The sequence below is a fragment of the Apodemus sylvaticus genome, chromosome 3 (genome assembly GCF_947179515.1).
Source record: "Apodemus sylvaticus chromosome 3, mApoSyl1.1, whole genome shotgun sequence".
In the NCBI taxonomy this organism is placed as follows: domain Eukaryota; kingdom Metazoa; phylum Chordata; class Mammalia; order Rodentia; family Muridae; genus Apodemus; species Apodemus sylvaticus.
In genome coordinates, this window is record NC_067474.1 from 98,107,786 (window position 1) to 98,124,338 (window position 16,553).

At 40.8% G+C, this 16,553-nt stretch overlaps 1 protein-coding gene across 2 annotated transcripts in view; it reads left to right on the plus strand.

The window, feature by feature from the left end:
* Sh3gl2 (SH3 domain containing GRB2 like 2, endophilin A1) overlaps positions 1 to 16,553 on the plus strand; it is a 190,484-nt gene that overhangs the window by 59,002 nt on the left and 114,929 nt on the right. The window contains exon 1 of one of the 2 annotated variants that reach the window (XM_052176704.1): positions 9,443 to 9,537. The exons of the other annotated variant lie outside the window; for it this stretch is intronic. Within the exon in view, the coding sequence (XP_052032664.1) occupies positions 9,493 to 9,537 (45 nt within the window). The 5' untranslated portion in view covers positions 9,443 to 9,492. Of the gene's footprint in view, positions 1 to 9,442; positions 9,538 to 16,553 lie in introns of those variants that run through there. 2 annotated transcript variants of the gene reach the window in all.

The following is a 16,553-nucleotide window of genomic DNA, read 5'->3' on the forward strand; positions in this document are numbered from 1 at the left end:
CATGTAAGTTCACAAATAATATATAACACAAGCCTACATGCTGCATTTTTTTTTCTTATTGAGTTTATATTCAGAGTTAGGGGACTGGAGGAATAAATGTTATATCTTTTCCCTCCAAATAATTATTTTTCTGTGGCCCTTCTAGTTTTAGACTGCTCTACAACAGCAGCCCTTTCATTCACTGGGAAAGATGATGATGCACAGCAACTGCTTGAAAGAAAGACTTTTATTTGTTTCTGGGAGCTGGGAGAGAGGAGTAGATGTCAAAAAGCAGCCCTAATTGTAGTAGTTGTGATGGTTTCTGTATGCTCAGCCCAGGGAGTGGCACTATTAGGAGGTGTGGCCTTGTTGGAGTAGGTGTGGTCTTGTTGGAGGAAGTGTGTCATTGTAGGAGTGGACTTTAAAACCCTCATCCTAGCTCTCTGGAAGTGAATCTTCTAATACTTTTCAGATGAAGATGTAGAAGTATCTGCTCCTTCTGCACAGTGCCTGCCTGGACACTGCTATGCTCCTACCTTGATGATAATGGACTGAACTTCTGAACCTGTAAACTAATTAAACGTTGTACTTATAAGAATTGCCTTGGTCATAGTGTCTGTTCATAGCAGTAAAACTCTAAGGCAGAAGTTGGTACCAGGGACTGGGTTACTGCTGTGATAGGCCTGACCATGCTTTTGTTTGGCAGAATGTAGATTTTGGCACTTTGGATTTGGAAAGCAGAGGAATCTTTTAAGTGAGGTTTTATGGGCTATCCTAATAGGAATATAAATGACTTTGTTATTGAGAGTGATTTAAACTGGGCAAACCTTGCTCAAGAGGTTTCAGTGGAGAATTTCAGTATGTGGCATAGAGACTGTTTTTGTAGTATTTGATGAAGAATGTGACTGCTTTTTGCCACTGGTCAAAGAGTCTGCCTGAGGCTAAGGTAAGAAGATTTACATTAATTACTTTGAAAAAGGAAGTCTCAAAATAGCTTGGTATAAATTCTGTAGTGTGGTTACTAAAGTTCACTTTATGAATAACATTTTAATGAAAAGGAGCAAGCTGAGAAAGGAAAAATACAAAATATATGGTTCAAGTATTAAAGGGTCACCGGGAAGTAGAATGGAGCTGAATTCTATGTTCTAGCAGATAACAGATTAAGGGGGTGGGAATTTGGGGCAAGATCCTACCTAGCTAAATTTAGATCCAGGCGTGGTGCTACACACCTTTAATCCTAGGAGACCAGCATGCAAATCTCTGAGTTCAAGGTCAATCTACATAGCAAGATCCAGGAAAGCCACATTTCGACAGTGAAGTAGTAGGAAAACAGAAAGCTAGTGATAGAAAAGCAATGTAATAGAATAAAGGGGCCATGTTCCAGCTCCTGCAAGCAGCAGAACATTGCAGCTTTAGTTATGTGACTCTGACTTTAGAGTGAAAAAAAAGGGATTACTGGGGCAAGTAATGTTGGTTTGCTATAGTAAGAAATTAGCAGTGATTAAAACTAGCATCACTGGAGTGTTCTAGGAAATCTAGGAAGTGCTTTCTGAGAGCATAAAGAAGCTGTGTTCCAGAGATAGCCAATGTTGTATGTAATAGCCTGGTAATGCATAAGAACCACCCAGGTGGTGCTGGTTTTGAACATATGAAGGGATCATAGAGAGCAACTGAGGCTTTGTACTATGAGAGGCCATGGAAAGCCATTGGTGTAGGTACAGCCTCAATTGCAGTTGATGTCCCATGACTCCATGAAGGAGTCATGCAAAACAAGTTGAAGTTTGGCACCGTAAGGAGTACCTATAAGAGGTTATTGATGAAACTTTCTTGCAGTAGAAGTCTCCAGAGTATTGGAGATGCTAGTACCATGGGATGACCTCCAAGAACAGCAGCAGCAGTAGAATGGAGTCAGCCAGAGCCTAGAGTGCTACAGAAGGGCAGAGCTGGGGAAGTGACACCAGCTCTTGGGAGGAACCCACAAGATCATGTGTAGATCCCAGGCACTGGAACACGAAGCTGTGAAGTTGAAGTTCACTTGGAGACCCTAAGATGTTAAAGATGCCAGTCATGAGGTACCTGCCAAAGAAAGCATCTAACAGGGAGTGGAACCAATCCAAGAGAAAGAAGTTTGTTGCAGTCAACAAAGAAGAAAAAGGAGTTGGAGATTTGAAGACTACTTTGACATCAGACATGGAGATGTAGAGTTTGGAGTTTATTCAACTTGTTTCTTGATTTGCTTTGGGGATTACAATTAAGTGATTGTATGAATCTCAGAAGAGACTTTGAACTTTGGACTTTTAACATTGTTGAGACTGCTATAGACCATGGGGTCTTTGAAAGTTGGACTAAATGTATTTTATATCACGCAATGGATGGATGTGGGCCCCATAGACTCATGTGCTTGAACAAGCCTATGGGGACTAGAGAGTGGAATGTGATGGTTTGTATATGCTTGACCCAGGGAGTGACACTATTAGTAGGTGTGGCCCTTGTTGGAGTAGATCTGGCCTTGTTGGAGGAAGTTTTTGTTTGTGAATGTGAGCTTTAAAGCTTTCATCCTAGCTCCCTGGAAGCCAGTCTGCTCCTAGCAGCTTTCAGATGAAGATGTAGACCTCTCAGCTCCTTCTGCATGATGCCTGCCTCACACTGCTATGCTCCTACCTTGATGATAATGGACTGAACCTCTGAACCTGTAATCCTCCCCCAATTAAATGTTGTCCTTATAAGAGTTGCCTTGGGCATAGTGTCTGTTCATAGCAATAAAACTCTAACTAAGACTGGGATACATACTTAATGTTCTGATTCTCTCACGTTCCTTTTGGCATTTTGACATGGATATATTTGGTAAGGAATGACCATCCTAGTTGTCCTTAACACTAATTTTCTTGGGTTTTATTGTACTATAAATCTACCAAGCAAATGAGGCCAATAGATGGAAAAATATAGATTTAGGCATAAATTAGTAGTTTCTATTCTGAAGTGAACTTGTTGACTCTGCATGGTTACATCAGGTCTTTAGACTTTGCAGGGATTTTTGGTTCCTTGCTTATAGTATTTTGGAGTGGTCATTTGGAAACACCACAGTTTTTCAAGTTCTTGACATCTTTTTCCAAAAATGGAAGAAGCACAAATACACAAAGTAACAATCTTGTTTCAGAAGTAAATCAATAGATCTGATACTACTGAATCTCCTTACCTCTGTATTCCCAAGGGCAATGGTTATTGCTTTTTACTTCTGATTGGGAACTCCTTCTGGGGTCCAGTAAAAGGATGAGTTTGGTTGCTCGAGATTGGGCATGATAATTTTCTGTTTTAATAGACAGATGGAGTTATATGAACCTATCTTTATTGTTCTTGCCCTTTTCTATAACATGTGTGATTTTAATCATTTGTGTACCCAGAACAAGTCAGGACTAGTTAAGATTGTATCAGATTCTTTCATCCAGTTCCTGAATCTGGTTTGATTGTGTTTAAATGGAAACTGACTACAAGTGGACCTACTGGGGTGCTACTAAAAGAGGGGAGGCTTATTCCTTTGTGTGAAGATAGGTGTATGTGCAGCTTAGTTCTGATGGGGTTCCAGGAAGCTAGGTGTGTTATTAGGAGAGGGGTGTGTGCACATATCCAATGCCAAGTGGAGTTTTAGGTTGCTAAGCTACTCCTGGTCTTGTCTTAATACCTCAAGGTAGGGACTGTTACTAAATAGTTTAAAAGATTGAAAGCCATAGAGAAACAATTGCTATTTTCTGTAGTTTCTGTTTGGCAGCCAAGATGTGACTGCCAGAGGTTACGGATGTACCATTAAGACTATAAATGGCCAAGTTCTGCCAGTGTAGACAAAGCAAATGGATGTTCTGCTTCTTTGGCAAAAGGTTTGGTTATCTCCTCAGCTCCTCGCTATGTTTTTCATAGAATATTACTTGGGGTTGGATGTGGGATTTGTATGTGTACACGCATGTCCAGAATTTATGAATGTTGTTTAAAAAAATAATAATCTCCTAAAAAGGTTTTAGCATGAACAGTCCTTGGATTTGGAATCCTGGACTATATTTCCACACCTTTGCAGAGTAATTGTCACTAAGGGCAGCATGGGGGTGGTCAATACCAGATGGGCACCCTGAGTGATGAACAGTTTGATCTCTCTGAATTCCACAGCATTTTACTCCATTCACATCCCCACCTTCCAAGTAACACTATGCCGATATATCAGCTAAACTCTTTGCATAAGGAAAGCTTATAGTGCATCTTTCATCTGTAGCAGGGTGATGTAACTGAGTATAACTGTTCATCATGCCAATTTTAACTCTGGACTGTGACCATCCTCATACAAATGACACCACAATATAAGCTCTGATTGTTAAGCTGCTTGGATAATGGTAAGAGGAATTCAACACCATTATCTCTGGCAGAGGATGATTCTTTCCCCATTTTGCATATTTACTAGCCATAGAATTAATAACCCTTATCCCAAATCAAACTGAATAGTTAGTTTTTACTGGGAAGGAATTGACCTTTGATTTAAATTGCTTCTGTGGGGTCTACTGAATTGGTACTACTTACCTTTAGACCCCCCAAACCAGCGTGAAAGCCACTTGTCCATTACTTTGTTTGACTGTTACCTGTACTACTTTTCCTGGGTGAGTTTACTTATGGTTTTAATTTTCTAGTACATACTCTGCCCTATCAGAAACTAGAAAAGAATGGGAATTTGCGGTTCCTTCATGTGCGTACATGTACTGTTGTCTAGTATCTTCCCACTGTGCTTGGAGCAGAATGTTTGCCACATCAGTCATCACCTGGAAGGGAACAGAGTCATCAGTGTGAAGGGAGGAATGGAGTCTTTGTTGCAGTAATGGTACCCTCTGTAGTAGGCGCCTTGTCTGAGAACTGAAGTTGGGTAGATCTTGGAGTAAATTGTATGCTTGCTTTGGTGTGAGAGCTTTTCCATTTGAACCTAAGCATGGCAAGGCCAGAGCTAAGTCATCTTATGACATTGTTCAACCCTGCATGCAGTCAAGATCACATCGTGTTCATTATCTTGTGAATGAGGATTATGGTCTGGGCAGGGGTTGCTGGAGAGTGGAGGCTAGCTGGGCTGGGGGCTAAGATTGAGGGTGGATCTACCAAAGCTCACAGCTGTCTTAGTTTGGGTTCTTTTGGATGATAAACACCATGAACAAAAGCACCTTGAGAGGAAAGGATTTATTTCACCTTACAGCCCATCATGAAGTGAAGTCAGGGCAGGAACTCAAGGCAGAAGCCTGGAGGCAGGAACACAGCAGAGGCCACAGAGGCCTGTTGCTAACCAGCTTTCTCCAAATGTCCTTTCAGCCAGCTTTGTTAGGTACCTGAGGACCTCATGCTGGGGGGTGTACTGTCCTCAGTTGGCTAGTACTCCCACATCAGTTATTAACAAGGAAAATGCACCACAGATTTGCCCACAGGCCAATCTAATGGAGACGGTTCTCAATTGAAATTCTTCTTCCCAGATGAAGTTAGCTTGTGTTGAGCTGACAAGACACCACCAGCACAGCAGCTATTGGTCTTAGTTGCCAGTTGCTTTGGGATTCTGAAGACCCTCTGACACCCATAAACCAGCTCCAGCTCTCTTGGGACACTGGTTCTTTTTACTCTCTGTGGATGTGTCAGTTTTTAGTCGATAAAGAACCCCTCAGATCTGAAACTGCTGCAGCATCTTTGAATGAATATGTTCGTGCCCCCAGGCACGGAAGCAGCAGAAACAGCCATCTCTCAGAGTACCCAAGTGCAGCTTGGGTCTTACCCACTTGCTTCTAGAGGGGTAAGAATTAAAGAGTAAGAATCCACCATTTAAGAAGGATTAGGGAGGACATTAGGAAGAAAAAAAGAAAGTTAAAATATATTTGGTTTCATCTGAATGAGATCATTAAACAATATTATGAGCTTTATGAAGGAATCATTTTTTTTTTGTATGGTGGTTTTCGAGTTTTATAAAATCCCTGCTTGACTTGACTATTGTACTTCAGCCCTCTAACCCCACATGCTTCCAAACGTACAGCTTTCTAGGATCCTTCCAGGCCTTCAGAAATGAAATCCTGTCACCATTCCATCGCCAGCTCCTGTGAGTGTTTGCAAGAGAGGTAAGAGGCAGTCTGTGTTAGTCAGATCTTCCTATGTCTACATTCAGTTCTTATATTCTAATAAAAATATTATATTTGTATTTGGTCAAAATATCCTTATTTTTAACCTGACAAATGAGAAGCCAATTATACGATAAGGGATAATAGATTTACAAGTTCCCAAAATGTTTGGCATTTGAAACTCATCTTTTCTATCTGAAATGAAGAATTAATTTATAATACAATATTTACCTAACATAAATGAGTTTGTTTTATTAGCCTGAAATAAGGTAACATTAATATACATATTGCATAGTCCAGGCACAAGAAAAATAACATGCCCAGTTTATTATTTTTAGTAAAAATCTATGCAGTATTATTTTTTTCAGAGAAGTCTAAACTTTCTATGCTTGAATTTTTGACAAATATAAATACTTTAGACTAATTTGTTATACATCTGGTGTAACAGAGAGAAATGAGGAAGAAAACCCACAGTTAATAGTTTTGACAGATTTTTATACCACAGTGGTATTTAGTATGTGCAGATGTTCTATCCAGAAAAATATGAGATGACACATACCTTTAGTTATTTTAAATGAAAACCCTTTGAGTCTACCAGTAGTGTGTGTGTGTGTGTGTGTGTGTGTGTGTGTGTGTGTATACCACATCTCTAGTATGCTGACAAGGATATTTCCCCCAGAGATGGTGGAGTTATCACAATTTCAATGCGAATTAGATCTCTGAAAGCAACAGTTGAAAGGTGGATGAGATGGCTCAGTAGTGGTTTTCATGGTTAGTACATTGAAGAAATTTTTGTAAAACCAGAGGTAACTAGGAATGTGAAAGGTAGAACAGATGCGAACACACTGTATGTAGCCTGTCATGTTTGAGATGTGTATATATGAAAGATTGCCCAGGGTACTTCTTGACTGACAGCATTTTGAGGTATTCATCTTCTATAATTCTATGGATTATCTGTTTTTCTCCTTCTTCCTGGTCACTCTGGTGTCTTAATTATAGAACCCTAAGAGTTTCCATAGGCTGAAATTCTGGTACTGCCTTAACTTTGTAATCCTCCCCTTTCCCCATTTGTCTCTGTACACACACACTGTGTGTACATGTGCGCGCATGTGTGTGTGTGTGTGTGTGTGTGCTTGTGTTTGAGAGATAGAGAGAAAGAGAGAGAGAGAGAGAGAGAGAGAGAGAGAGAGAGAGAGAGAGAGAGAGAGAATAGTACTTTATTTAACTTTTTCTTCTTGATTAATTTTTCATGGAATCATATTTTTTAATATTACTTAATTATTGTGACTATAGTTTATAGAAGGAGAAACCCCTTCTGGCTTTTGCTTTATTTTTTTCAAATAATTTCCAAATCTCTAAGCTTTTAATTTTCTTTCATACCACCATTCATAGTTTTGCATGTAACCTTTAAACTCTGGCAATGTTTTGATAGACTGTAAAGGAAATGCTCTGAACTTATGAATTAATTCTAGGTAACTTTGGCAACACTAAACTATTAACTTGACTGATAAATGCCTTTGCTTTCTGCTTAATCGGTGATTTTAAAACATCGCTTTCCCATTTCAACATTTTCTCTTCAATCATTTTTGTTAGGTTGATTTATGGATAAGTTGTTCTGCTGTCCTGATGACAAGTGCGGTGGTCTCCTTTCTCTTGTCCATCTTTGTGGTGCAGAAAGACGGCTCTGTGGGCAATCATACTGAGCTCACACCTCCCTGTGATGGCGGAGCTCCCTGTTGCACCATTTTACTGTCTCTTGGCGATGGATTCCTTCAGTCATTGGCTATTTAAAGAACTCTTGATTCGGCTATGGTCTTGAGACATGTGTATTGCTATGGAGTGGGTTTTAGGATGATAACTTTTCCATTCCTTTTGTTTTTATATTTCCACTATATATCTATTTACTGATTCTCAGTTATTACTGTTTTCCCCACCTCTAATTCAGTAGTTGTGTTACTGTGTTACAATTCAGTTGTTTCTCTGATTTCAAACCACTGGTTTTCCTGAAGGTATAAGGCAGAGCCTTCAGTCATATCTTTGTATTTGCCCTTCATGGTCCTTCCCATGATTATCTTACTCGAGGCTATTCTAAATTATTTTCATTTTCAAAACAGTATGTGGTGGCTTATTACCTGGTGGTGTCTGACTGGGCTTTGAGGGCTGCCACAGGTGGAACTATGGAAACCTGCATTTCTGTCCTTTACAAATGGTAGTAGTTGCTGATGCTTTGTTTTAGCATCACAGATGAAGCCATGACCTAATCAGGCCAGAAAATCTGGATGTGGACAAAGATTTTCTAAGAAAATCTGGCCGATAAGGCTAAGGAACAGATCCAGTATCCACTTGTGATAATGAAGGACCCCATAGACCAGCCTGAGCTCTGATATGCTGATGACCACCAGGGTAAGACCCTGTCCCTTCAGAGGTAAGGGACTGACTCCTTTTGGTAGAAGGGAAAGGGTTGCACAAGTTCCTGAAGACTGTTGGTTTTCATCTAACCCCAGAAATCCTCCTGTAACCCAGGTTGAGATATTTAGACTTTCTTCTGGAGTTTGAAAAGTTGGAGTTTCCTTTGGACCTGGCCTTGGTGAAGCAGGTTCTCATGTTAGATATTCTCACCATGCTAGACTGAGAACCAGTCCTTTCTCTGAGAAGTCAGCACCTCCTCTGAAGCTAGGCTCATGTAGCTGTAGATCATCTTTGAAGTTAGGTATTTCCAGCTGGAGCTAAAGGAGGTACGGTCTCCTCAATGATCAGTCTGTCTTTAGTCTCTTCCCTGAACTCTGGCAGATAAAGTCCAACTCTAAGCAGCTTATTCTGCTACTTTCCATAAAGTCTCTAGAGAGTCCCTGACTGAATGTGTGGTGAGGGTGAAGGATCAGCAGCTTCTGCAGCTCCAGGAGGCCATGGGTGTGTGTGGTGGTGGGGGGCACAGTGTTGAGAGAGCCTCAGGGACCAAAGCTGTCACTCACCCTGTGTGTAACGGGACAGCAAAGGCCAATGCTCGTATGACACATTGCTCACAGCAACTTAGTTTTAAGACAAAGCCTGGGAGATGAGAACACTTAAATTTCAGTGGTTGATCTAAGCTGATTTTGTACAAGAGGAGAGCTTACTTGGGGAATATTTGTGGGAGAAATGACAGGAAGCTGGCATGGGGGTTCATGATAACCTGGCTTTGAATAGGTAGAAAATACCCTATAATTGTGGCAAAAGAAGATGACGGAGAGATGCTTTTAAACCAGAGAACAGTAGCCGGATGGTATTATTTACATGGCAAATGTTCCTTCCGCCCTTTAGGTTCAGATTTTACCACTGCTCTAATTAGCAGCTTGTAGATGTCACACCAAGGAGAGGCCAGCACGCTGTGGAAGGGCGAGGGGTGCAAAGCTAAATGAGAATCTTCTTCCCTCCCGGTCAGAAGACAACCAGAACGGAGGTATTAATACGCCAGTGGGTGGATGTCCCTTCTGCTTGCAGACCCCGGCTGCCTGGCCTGTCTCTGTCTGCTCATGAATCTTTTATACTGTCTGCTGTGGTGTGACAGCACAGTGCTCTGAGGTTTCCCTTGGGTCACAGTGTGCTCAGAGGGAAGGGGCAGCAGTAGTTTCTTCCTGTGTTCAGAGAAGCTTTGCTTATAAAATGAATGGCTAAGCAGTCTCAAACGCAGTACTAGGATGCCTTTTGTTTCTGGTCCGAGCAGCCCAGGTTTTGATTTCTTGGTAAGACCTTGTCCTTGACACCAGCCTGATCGTCAGTAAGACTAATGCAGAAACAGAGGTTAGAATCCAGCATGGCCAGTGCCTGAGAATCTCCTAAGAGGGAATTTGAAAAAGAGAAATCATGAAAATGAAGTTGTAGGTAAAAGTTAATCTCACTGTGTTAACTAGTAGCTGCTATAAAAAGATGTACCACAGGAAGTCAATGCATAATCTAGTGATATCAGAGTGAAATGTCCCACAGCTAAGACATTGCTTGACCACAACTTGTGGAGGAAATGAAATAACCGCAAAAAGTACCAGCTTCTGGTAGCGCTTGGGCAACACTGCCCTCTGCTTGTGGGCAGAGGAGAGGACAGGAGCAGTGACCTTAACTAGGTCTCAGAAAAATAAAGGTAGTTCTGTTCAGCAGATGTTCCCAGAGCCAGTGGTTCTTTGCTATTGTGTGAACAGTCTTCAGTGGGTGGAGGTGATGAGGAGGTGTTGGAGAGACAATGAATTTTGTTTTCCCCTGAGAACTCTGTGGACACTGAAGGGGTTTTAAGTCATGGTCTCTGTGGCGAAAGCAGTAAGTGAAAAATGGAGTATAGCCAGCCGAAAAGTCAGATCATCATCATCATCATCATCAAGTCAACAAGTCAGATTGTCATCACTACCATCACCACCACCACCACCACAAAATATAGGGCGTCTGTTTCCAAGCAGCTAGAGAGACTACAAGAAGGAGCAATCCCATGGGCTGTCGTCTTTGTTCTGTGATGGGGAAAGTGGGTATGCTTTATGCAGTATGTTTGCTGCCTGCTTCAGTGTCCCCTCCTTGAGATACAGTTCAGGAAGTGGTGTTATGAATGAAAAATGTTCATTCCTTTTCATCCATTTATGAATGGATTTTTCATCCATTTATGAATGAAAAAGATAGTGTGACACTGCATTTTCCTGTATGCTTTGGGCTCCTTGTAAGTTGACTTTGAGTTGCCAGTGTTGGAAGCATCTAGGAAAGGCTAAAAGGCATGCAAGTGAATTTTCTGGCGATGGCCCACTGCTGTGCATGGCCTGCGGTGGGTGAGCTCTAAGAATGCTGGTCTTCAGAGACTTCATTCCAGGATTGCTTCTTGCTGCTGATGTGCCTTTTCTGTCACTATTATATCCCCTAGTGATTCCTGGGCATCAGTCTACCCTATGGGGCAAATTCCCTGCAGATCAACCTGAAGATGAACGTTCATGAAATCATGCTTTTTACATGAATTAATGACTTTGTAGAATTCTAGATTTGAATTAAATAATTTTAGGAAAGAAGTTCTAAGAGATAGTTTTAGTTGCTTTGACAGAAAAATGTAATAAAGTTAGCAAGAATACAGTGTGTTCCTCCTCATAGAATAATAAATAAAGGCTTCATAATAAGGAATACAATGAGTTTTCATAATTGCACTAAAAATAGACAAATTTGTGATCAAGGAAAAGTATTCATTCTAGGTCAGGTCCAAGGATGAAGCCACAGGTGTGCGCTGTGATAAAGCAAGGCCACGTGAAACTGTTGCTCTGAACTTATAATGAGCTGATAGAATGAAAAACTGCTTCATTAAGTCTTTTCTCCTCCCACTCCCCCATTGCTGCCAGTAGGAATTAATTACCAAAAGCCAATGACTTTTGGCCTTAGAATAGCAAATAGTTATAAACAGAAGAATTGCCAAAGATAAAAATGCTTTAGCGAAGACCACTGATGCCACACCCCTTTACTGTCTCTTCTTAGGACTCTCATGCTGGCTGGACTCTGGCATGTCAGAATGTTAAAGGGATCGGGGAGACTGTAAGATGATAAAGTGCTTGCCACACAAGCATGAATACTCACATGCAATGTCTAGTACCCATGTAAAAAGCTGGATATAGTGGCACGTTTGTAATCCCAGTGCTGGGGAAGCTGACTGGGTTTCCTAGCCAGCCAGCCTAACCTACTTGACAAGTCCCAATTGGGGGCTAGTCTCAGCAGACAAGGTAGAAAGCTCTGGAGGAACAAGACCGGAGGTGTCTAATGGCTTCCACCCCTCCTGACCCTGCTCTGGATAGGAACATACATGTATATGTGTGTGTGTGTGTGTGTGTGTGTGTGTGTATGTGTGAACTAAGGATACATTTGTTTTGTATTGAAGGTTAATCATCGGAAATGATTAAAAGAAGCCACATGGCATACAGTATTTTGTTGGTGGTAATGAAAGTTCACAGCACAGCAATTTTATTTCCTGTAGCCAAACATTGGATTCATTTTAACACACCACTAAAGTAGCCATTTGAAACAGTGATTGTAGTGCCATTACTTTACATGCTGAATGGTGACATTGGTCTCCTTCTCCAGATCACCTCTGTTCTTTAAGCCTGTTTCCAGCTTTCAGGCACACGGCACGGAGATGAGCCATGTGGTGGACCCGCCCCTTCGGTCCAGCCCAGCCTGCTGCATCCCAGGGAGAAACTGGAGGTGGGCTCAGGTTACTTTAGACAGGAATCCATATTTCTTGACTGTAACTGTCTTTCAATCCTAGCCTATCATAGTTTGCATCAAGACTGCATTGTTTGATTGATCTCTTAAGTTCTCTTAGTGTCTTAAAATCATTTTTGGAAGGAAGAATTTATATAAAGAAGCCTCCCCCATCACTGGGTGCTGGTGTCTACTGATGTGCTTTTTATTTCTAATAAAGTATTTGTTTAGTTGCCACATTAAAAAATTTATTATGCCCTGACATCCACGGATGTGTATGTATTCAGCATATAAAACCTTAATCTTGTTTGAGATTGTGAACTGACCACCTCCTCCCATGGAAAGTGACACATATGTTAAAGGTTCTATAAGGCTGACTGACAGAACTGTGGCTGTGTAAAGCTAGCCTGTCCACAGCCAGGCTATCTTGGGCTATCTTTAGCTTTTTGAATAGCCATTTATTCCCGCTTCTCTGTTTGACCTAATACCCTTGTGCCTCTTAGATATAACTCTTTTCAGAATATACAAAGAGGGCACTTAGCTTCTACAAACAGAAGACCAGGAGCATCATCAGGGCATCTGAGGTCTAGAGCAGAGATAGATGCGCCTGTTTTGCTTTTAACTACCTAGCTGATATTTTCACAGATGAATTATACAACTCCTGGATTTCTCTGTAAGTTACTATGAAAACTTCACAGGACTGGTATCACTTTGGAGTATAGTGTTGGGGGTAACCTTGAATCTGAGTTCCTTGGCAGGGACACTTATATTGTCTTCAGAACTGAACTATCTATCTCATATTCCATTTGAAGGGAGAGCTGTGGCTTTGCATACAGGGATGTTTTAAAGGCACTGCTTGGTTTAGAGCTCAGCTTAATTACAGGAGCAATAAAACGTTACAGCATTAATTTACAGCACCGTGGTGGCTTTAAGGTAAATTGACCTTAATTTCACAGGCAGATGAACTGGTCAATACTAAGGAATCAATTCTAACAAAGTCTTTTTTTTCTTTTGTTCTCATACTGAGATGCACATGCTGTAACTTCATGGGTGAAAACGTATTAGAGAAAGTTTGTAAACAAAATCTAGCTTCGGTTTTGTTTAGTATTAAAGTAAAATTAAGTTTCTGATGTTTGGGTAAATGGTTGTGTCAACATAACTTTCATAGTCATTAATCTGATTTTCTCATAAGAAATGTTAGTGCCTGCTAGTGATAAAATGTGATCGATCCTCCAGCTACTGGGAGTCTTCTTTGCTCAAAAATAGACAGAATGAAAAGACTCATTCTGGCGATAATTAGAGGACAAAGTTATCTGTCCATTTCCTTCTGCTCTTGGACTGCTTTACTGGGAAGCAGGGCCTCTTCCTCCTCCTCCTCTTCCTCCTCCTCCTTCTCTTCTTTCTTCTCCTTCTCTTGTTTCTTCCTCCTCCTTCTTCCTCCTCCCTCTTTCTCCCCTTCCTTCTCTTCTTCCTCCTTCCTTCTCTCTTCCTCCTCTTTCCCTTCCTCCTCTCAACACTTAATTTACATTTATTTATTTATTTTTTGAGTCAGAGTCTCACTGTGTAACTTTGGTTGGCCTGGTCCATGCTACATAGAATAGGCTAGTCTCAAACTCACAGAGATCCACCTGAGTGCTGGATTAAAGGTGTGTGCCACCAGGCCTGGGTTCCACATTTTTTGGAAATAAGAACTAGAAGAATTTAGAACTCCCTGTGTTATGTTGACTTTCTAAAAATTAGCTGTTATTAGACAGTATTTAAATTCCTTGATTTCTACATGAAATGTGCTGAAGTTATCTATATAATATTATCTCATTAAGTCATTTTAGAAAATGTCTTGGTGTAATTATTTGATGAATGTTTTGCTCTGATGGTTATGCAAGGACAGCTAGATTAGGAGGTCTGTTAATATTTTTGATGAATGATACTACTCAGAAAATGAGCAAACTGACTGTATTACTCACTTTTCTTGTTGCTGTTAAAGAACGCTTAGCAAAAGAAACTTAAGATGAGAAGGGTTAATTTTGGCTCAGAGTCCCTGGGGACACAGTCTGTTAGTGTGGAAGCATGGGGCAGCTGGTCACATGGAGTCTACTCAGAAAGGGAGGGCTCACTGTCCCCTTTGTTTTCAGTATGTGAGGCAGGGCATTGAAGGGTGCCACCACCGGCTAGGTGTGCCTTTCCTGCTCAGTGTGGTGTCCTCAGAGACATTCACAGACTCCTGGGAGATCCTTAATCCAGTAATGTCAATAAGGGGAACTATCACACCAATAGATTATAAAATCTGGAGAGTATCTAATTGGATTTCTGTAAAAGCCATTGTATTGGAAGCTAAGAGTTTTCACTGAGGGTGGACAATGAGAACTTCATAATAGTGTCATTGCTATGTAGATTGCTAGTGATATGGATGACCTCGTGCATGCACATTGGTGAAATTGTCATATTGCAATGCCATTATCATAAGCAATTAGTAGCAGCACATCAAAGAAGTACACGTCAATTATTGCTGTCTTTATCATTTCAATGCGTGCTTAGGGAGGAGTTATCTGGTGATAGCTGCTTGGATTACATTCAGATCTCTTGGTTTCCCTCAACATCACTTACGCATACCAAACAAACAAACAAACAAACAAAAAAACAAAAAAAGCAAAAAAAAAAAAAAACCTCTTTTAACTGAATATTCTCTTATTTGCTAAAGAATACACACAATCACTTGATACATTATATGGTACATACTTTAGTTTGGAAAATATAATTTTATGAAAATTGTCTTTTTTTCCTTCTAATGTTCTTATGGTGAAGCCTAAAACAATGAGCTCATCAATGGTTTCCAGAAGGTGATTGATTGGGTGGCAGATAGCTATTTGAGGTTCAGTATAGCAAAGACCCATCCGGGAATTGACAAATACAAAGATTCTTAAAGTATAAATAAAATATGACTGTTCCTGGAGAATGGTCAGTGACCTACCTCAGGGAGGAAAGGGATCTGCAGGCACAGTGGCTTAGTATTTCAGTTCCAGTTTTGTTAGTGCTTGCTACTGCCAAACACTTTATATTTAATGATGAAAACACATACTCCCCCATTCCAGGGATTTTCTAGTAGGAGTGCAGGAAGTGCCCTTTCGATGTACTATCATAAACACTGCGGAGAGGTGCATACACATGGCATGTACTGAACTGGGAGCACAAGAGGGGGTGCATAGGGATATGGAGGTAGAGTATAGTTCTCCTCAGCTGTGGATAGATAAGAGCTGTGGCCTTGGCAGGAGCATGGCGGTAGAGCTAGCATGTGTGCTGTAGTGGAAGTGATGTAAGATTCTGATGGCAGCCCCTGTAATTACATGTGCTTCATAGGCCCATGCCCTCTGTGGATCTGTTTTCTCATCTATGAATTTGAGGCAGCAGTGGAAGCGCCTGCCTTCTGAGGCAGTTATGAAGAGCGGTTGGGATCATGTGTCTGAATTAGCTTTGTCAACAGAGAAACATGAGCCATTTGCTTAGCACAGTGGAACTCATTATGTAAGCTTGGTTCCTTCATCTTGCAATGCTTCATCTTCTATACACCATGAATGATAGTAGCTGCTTTTACCTTGAGTAATTGGGAGGATTAAGCTAAGATATATTAAGACTTTTATTTTTTTAAATATTTTTGAGATTATAATTTAATCACATAATTTCCCCTTCCATTTCCTCCCTCCAATGCCCTCCATATACCCCTTCTAGCTCTCTTTCAATTTCATGGCCTCTGCTTTTTTATTGTTATGTGCATACACATATTCCTAAATATTGCCCTCTCGGCCTGTGTAGTATTACTTGTATGTATGTTTTCAGAGCAGAGCATTTGCTAGTGGACAAGTAATCAGTGAGCTCTATCCTGGAGAAGATGGTTTCTCCTACCCTCAGCATGTCTTAGTTGCCTGTAGTTCTTTGTGTATGGTTGAGAACACATAGGCTTTCCCTCATATACTTTGGCATATATGTTATTATCCCTGTTCAGGTCCTGTTTGGCAGTCATATTGGAAAGCCTTTGTGTTTGGGTATAGTTTCCTACATTCCCAGGAAACAAAGTCTCAGAGAAACTCCTGATCTCTTATAATCTTTCCACCTTCTCTTTTTCATGTTCTCCAAGAGTTAAGTGTGGGAGGACTTTCAATATATATACATTAGGACCAGTCTTCACAACTCTGCATTTTGATTGGCTGAGTTTTTCTGTAATGGTCTAGGTCTGTTGTGAAGAAAAATTTCCTTGGTGAGGGGTAAAGACAT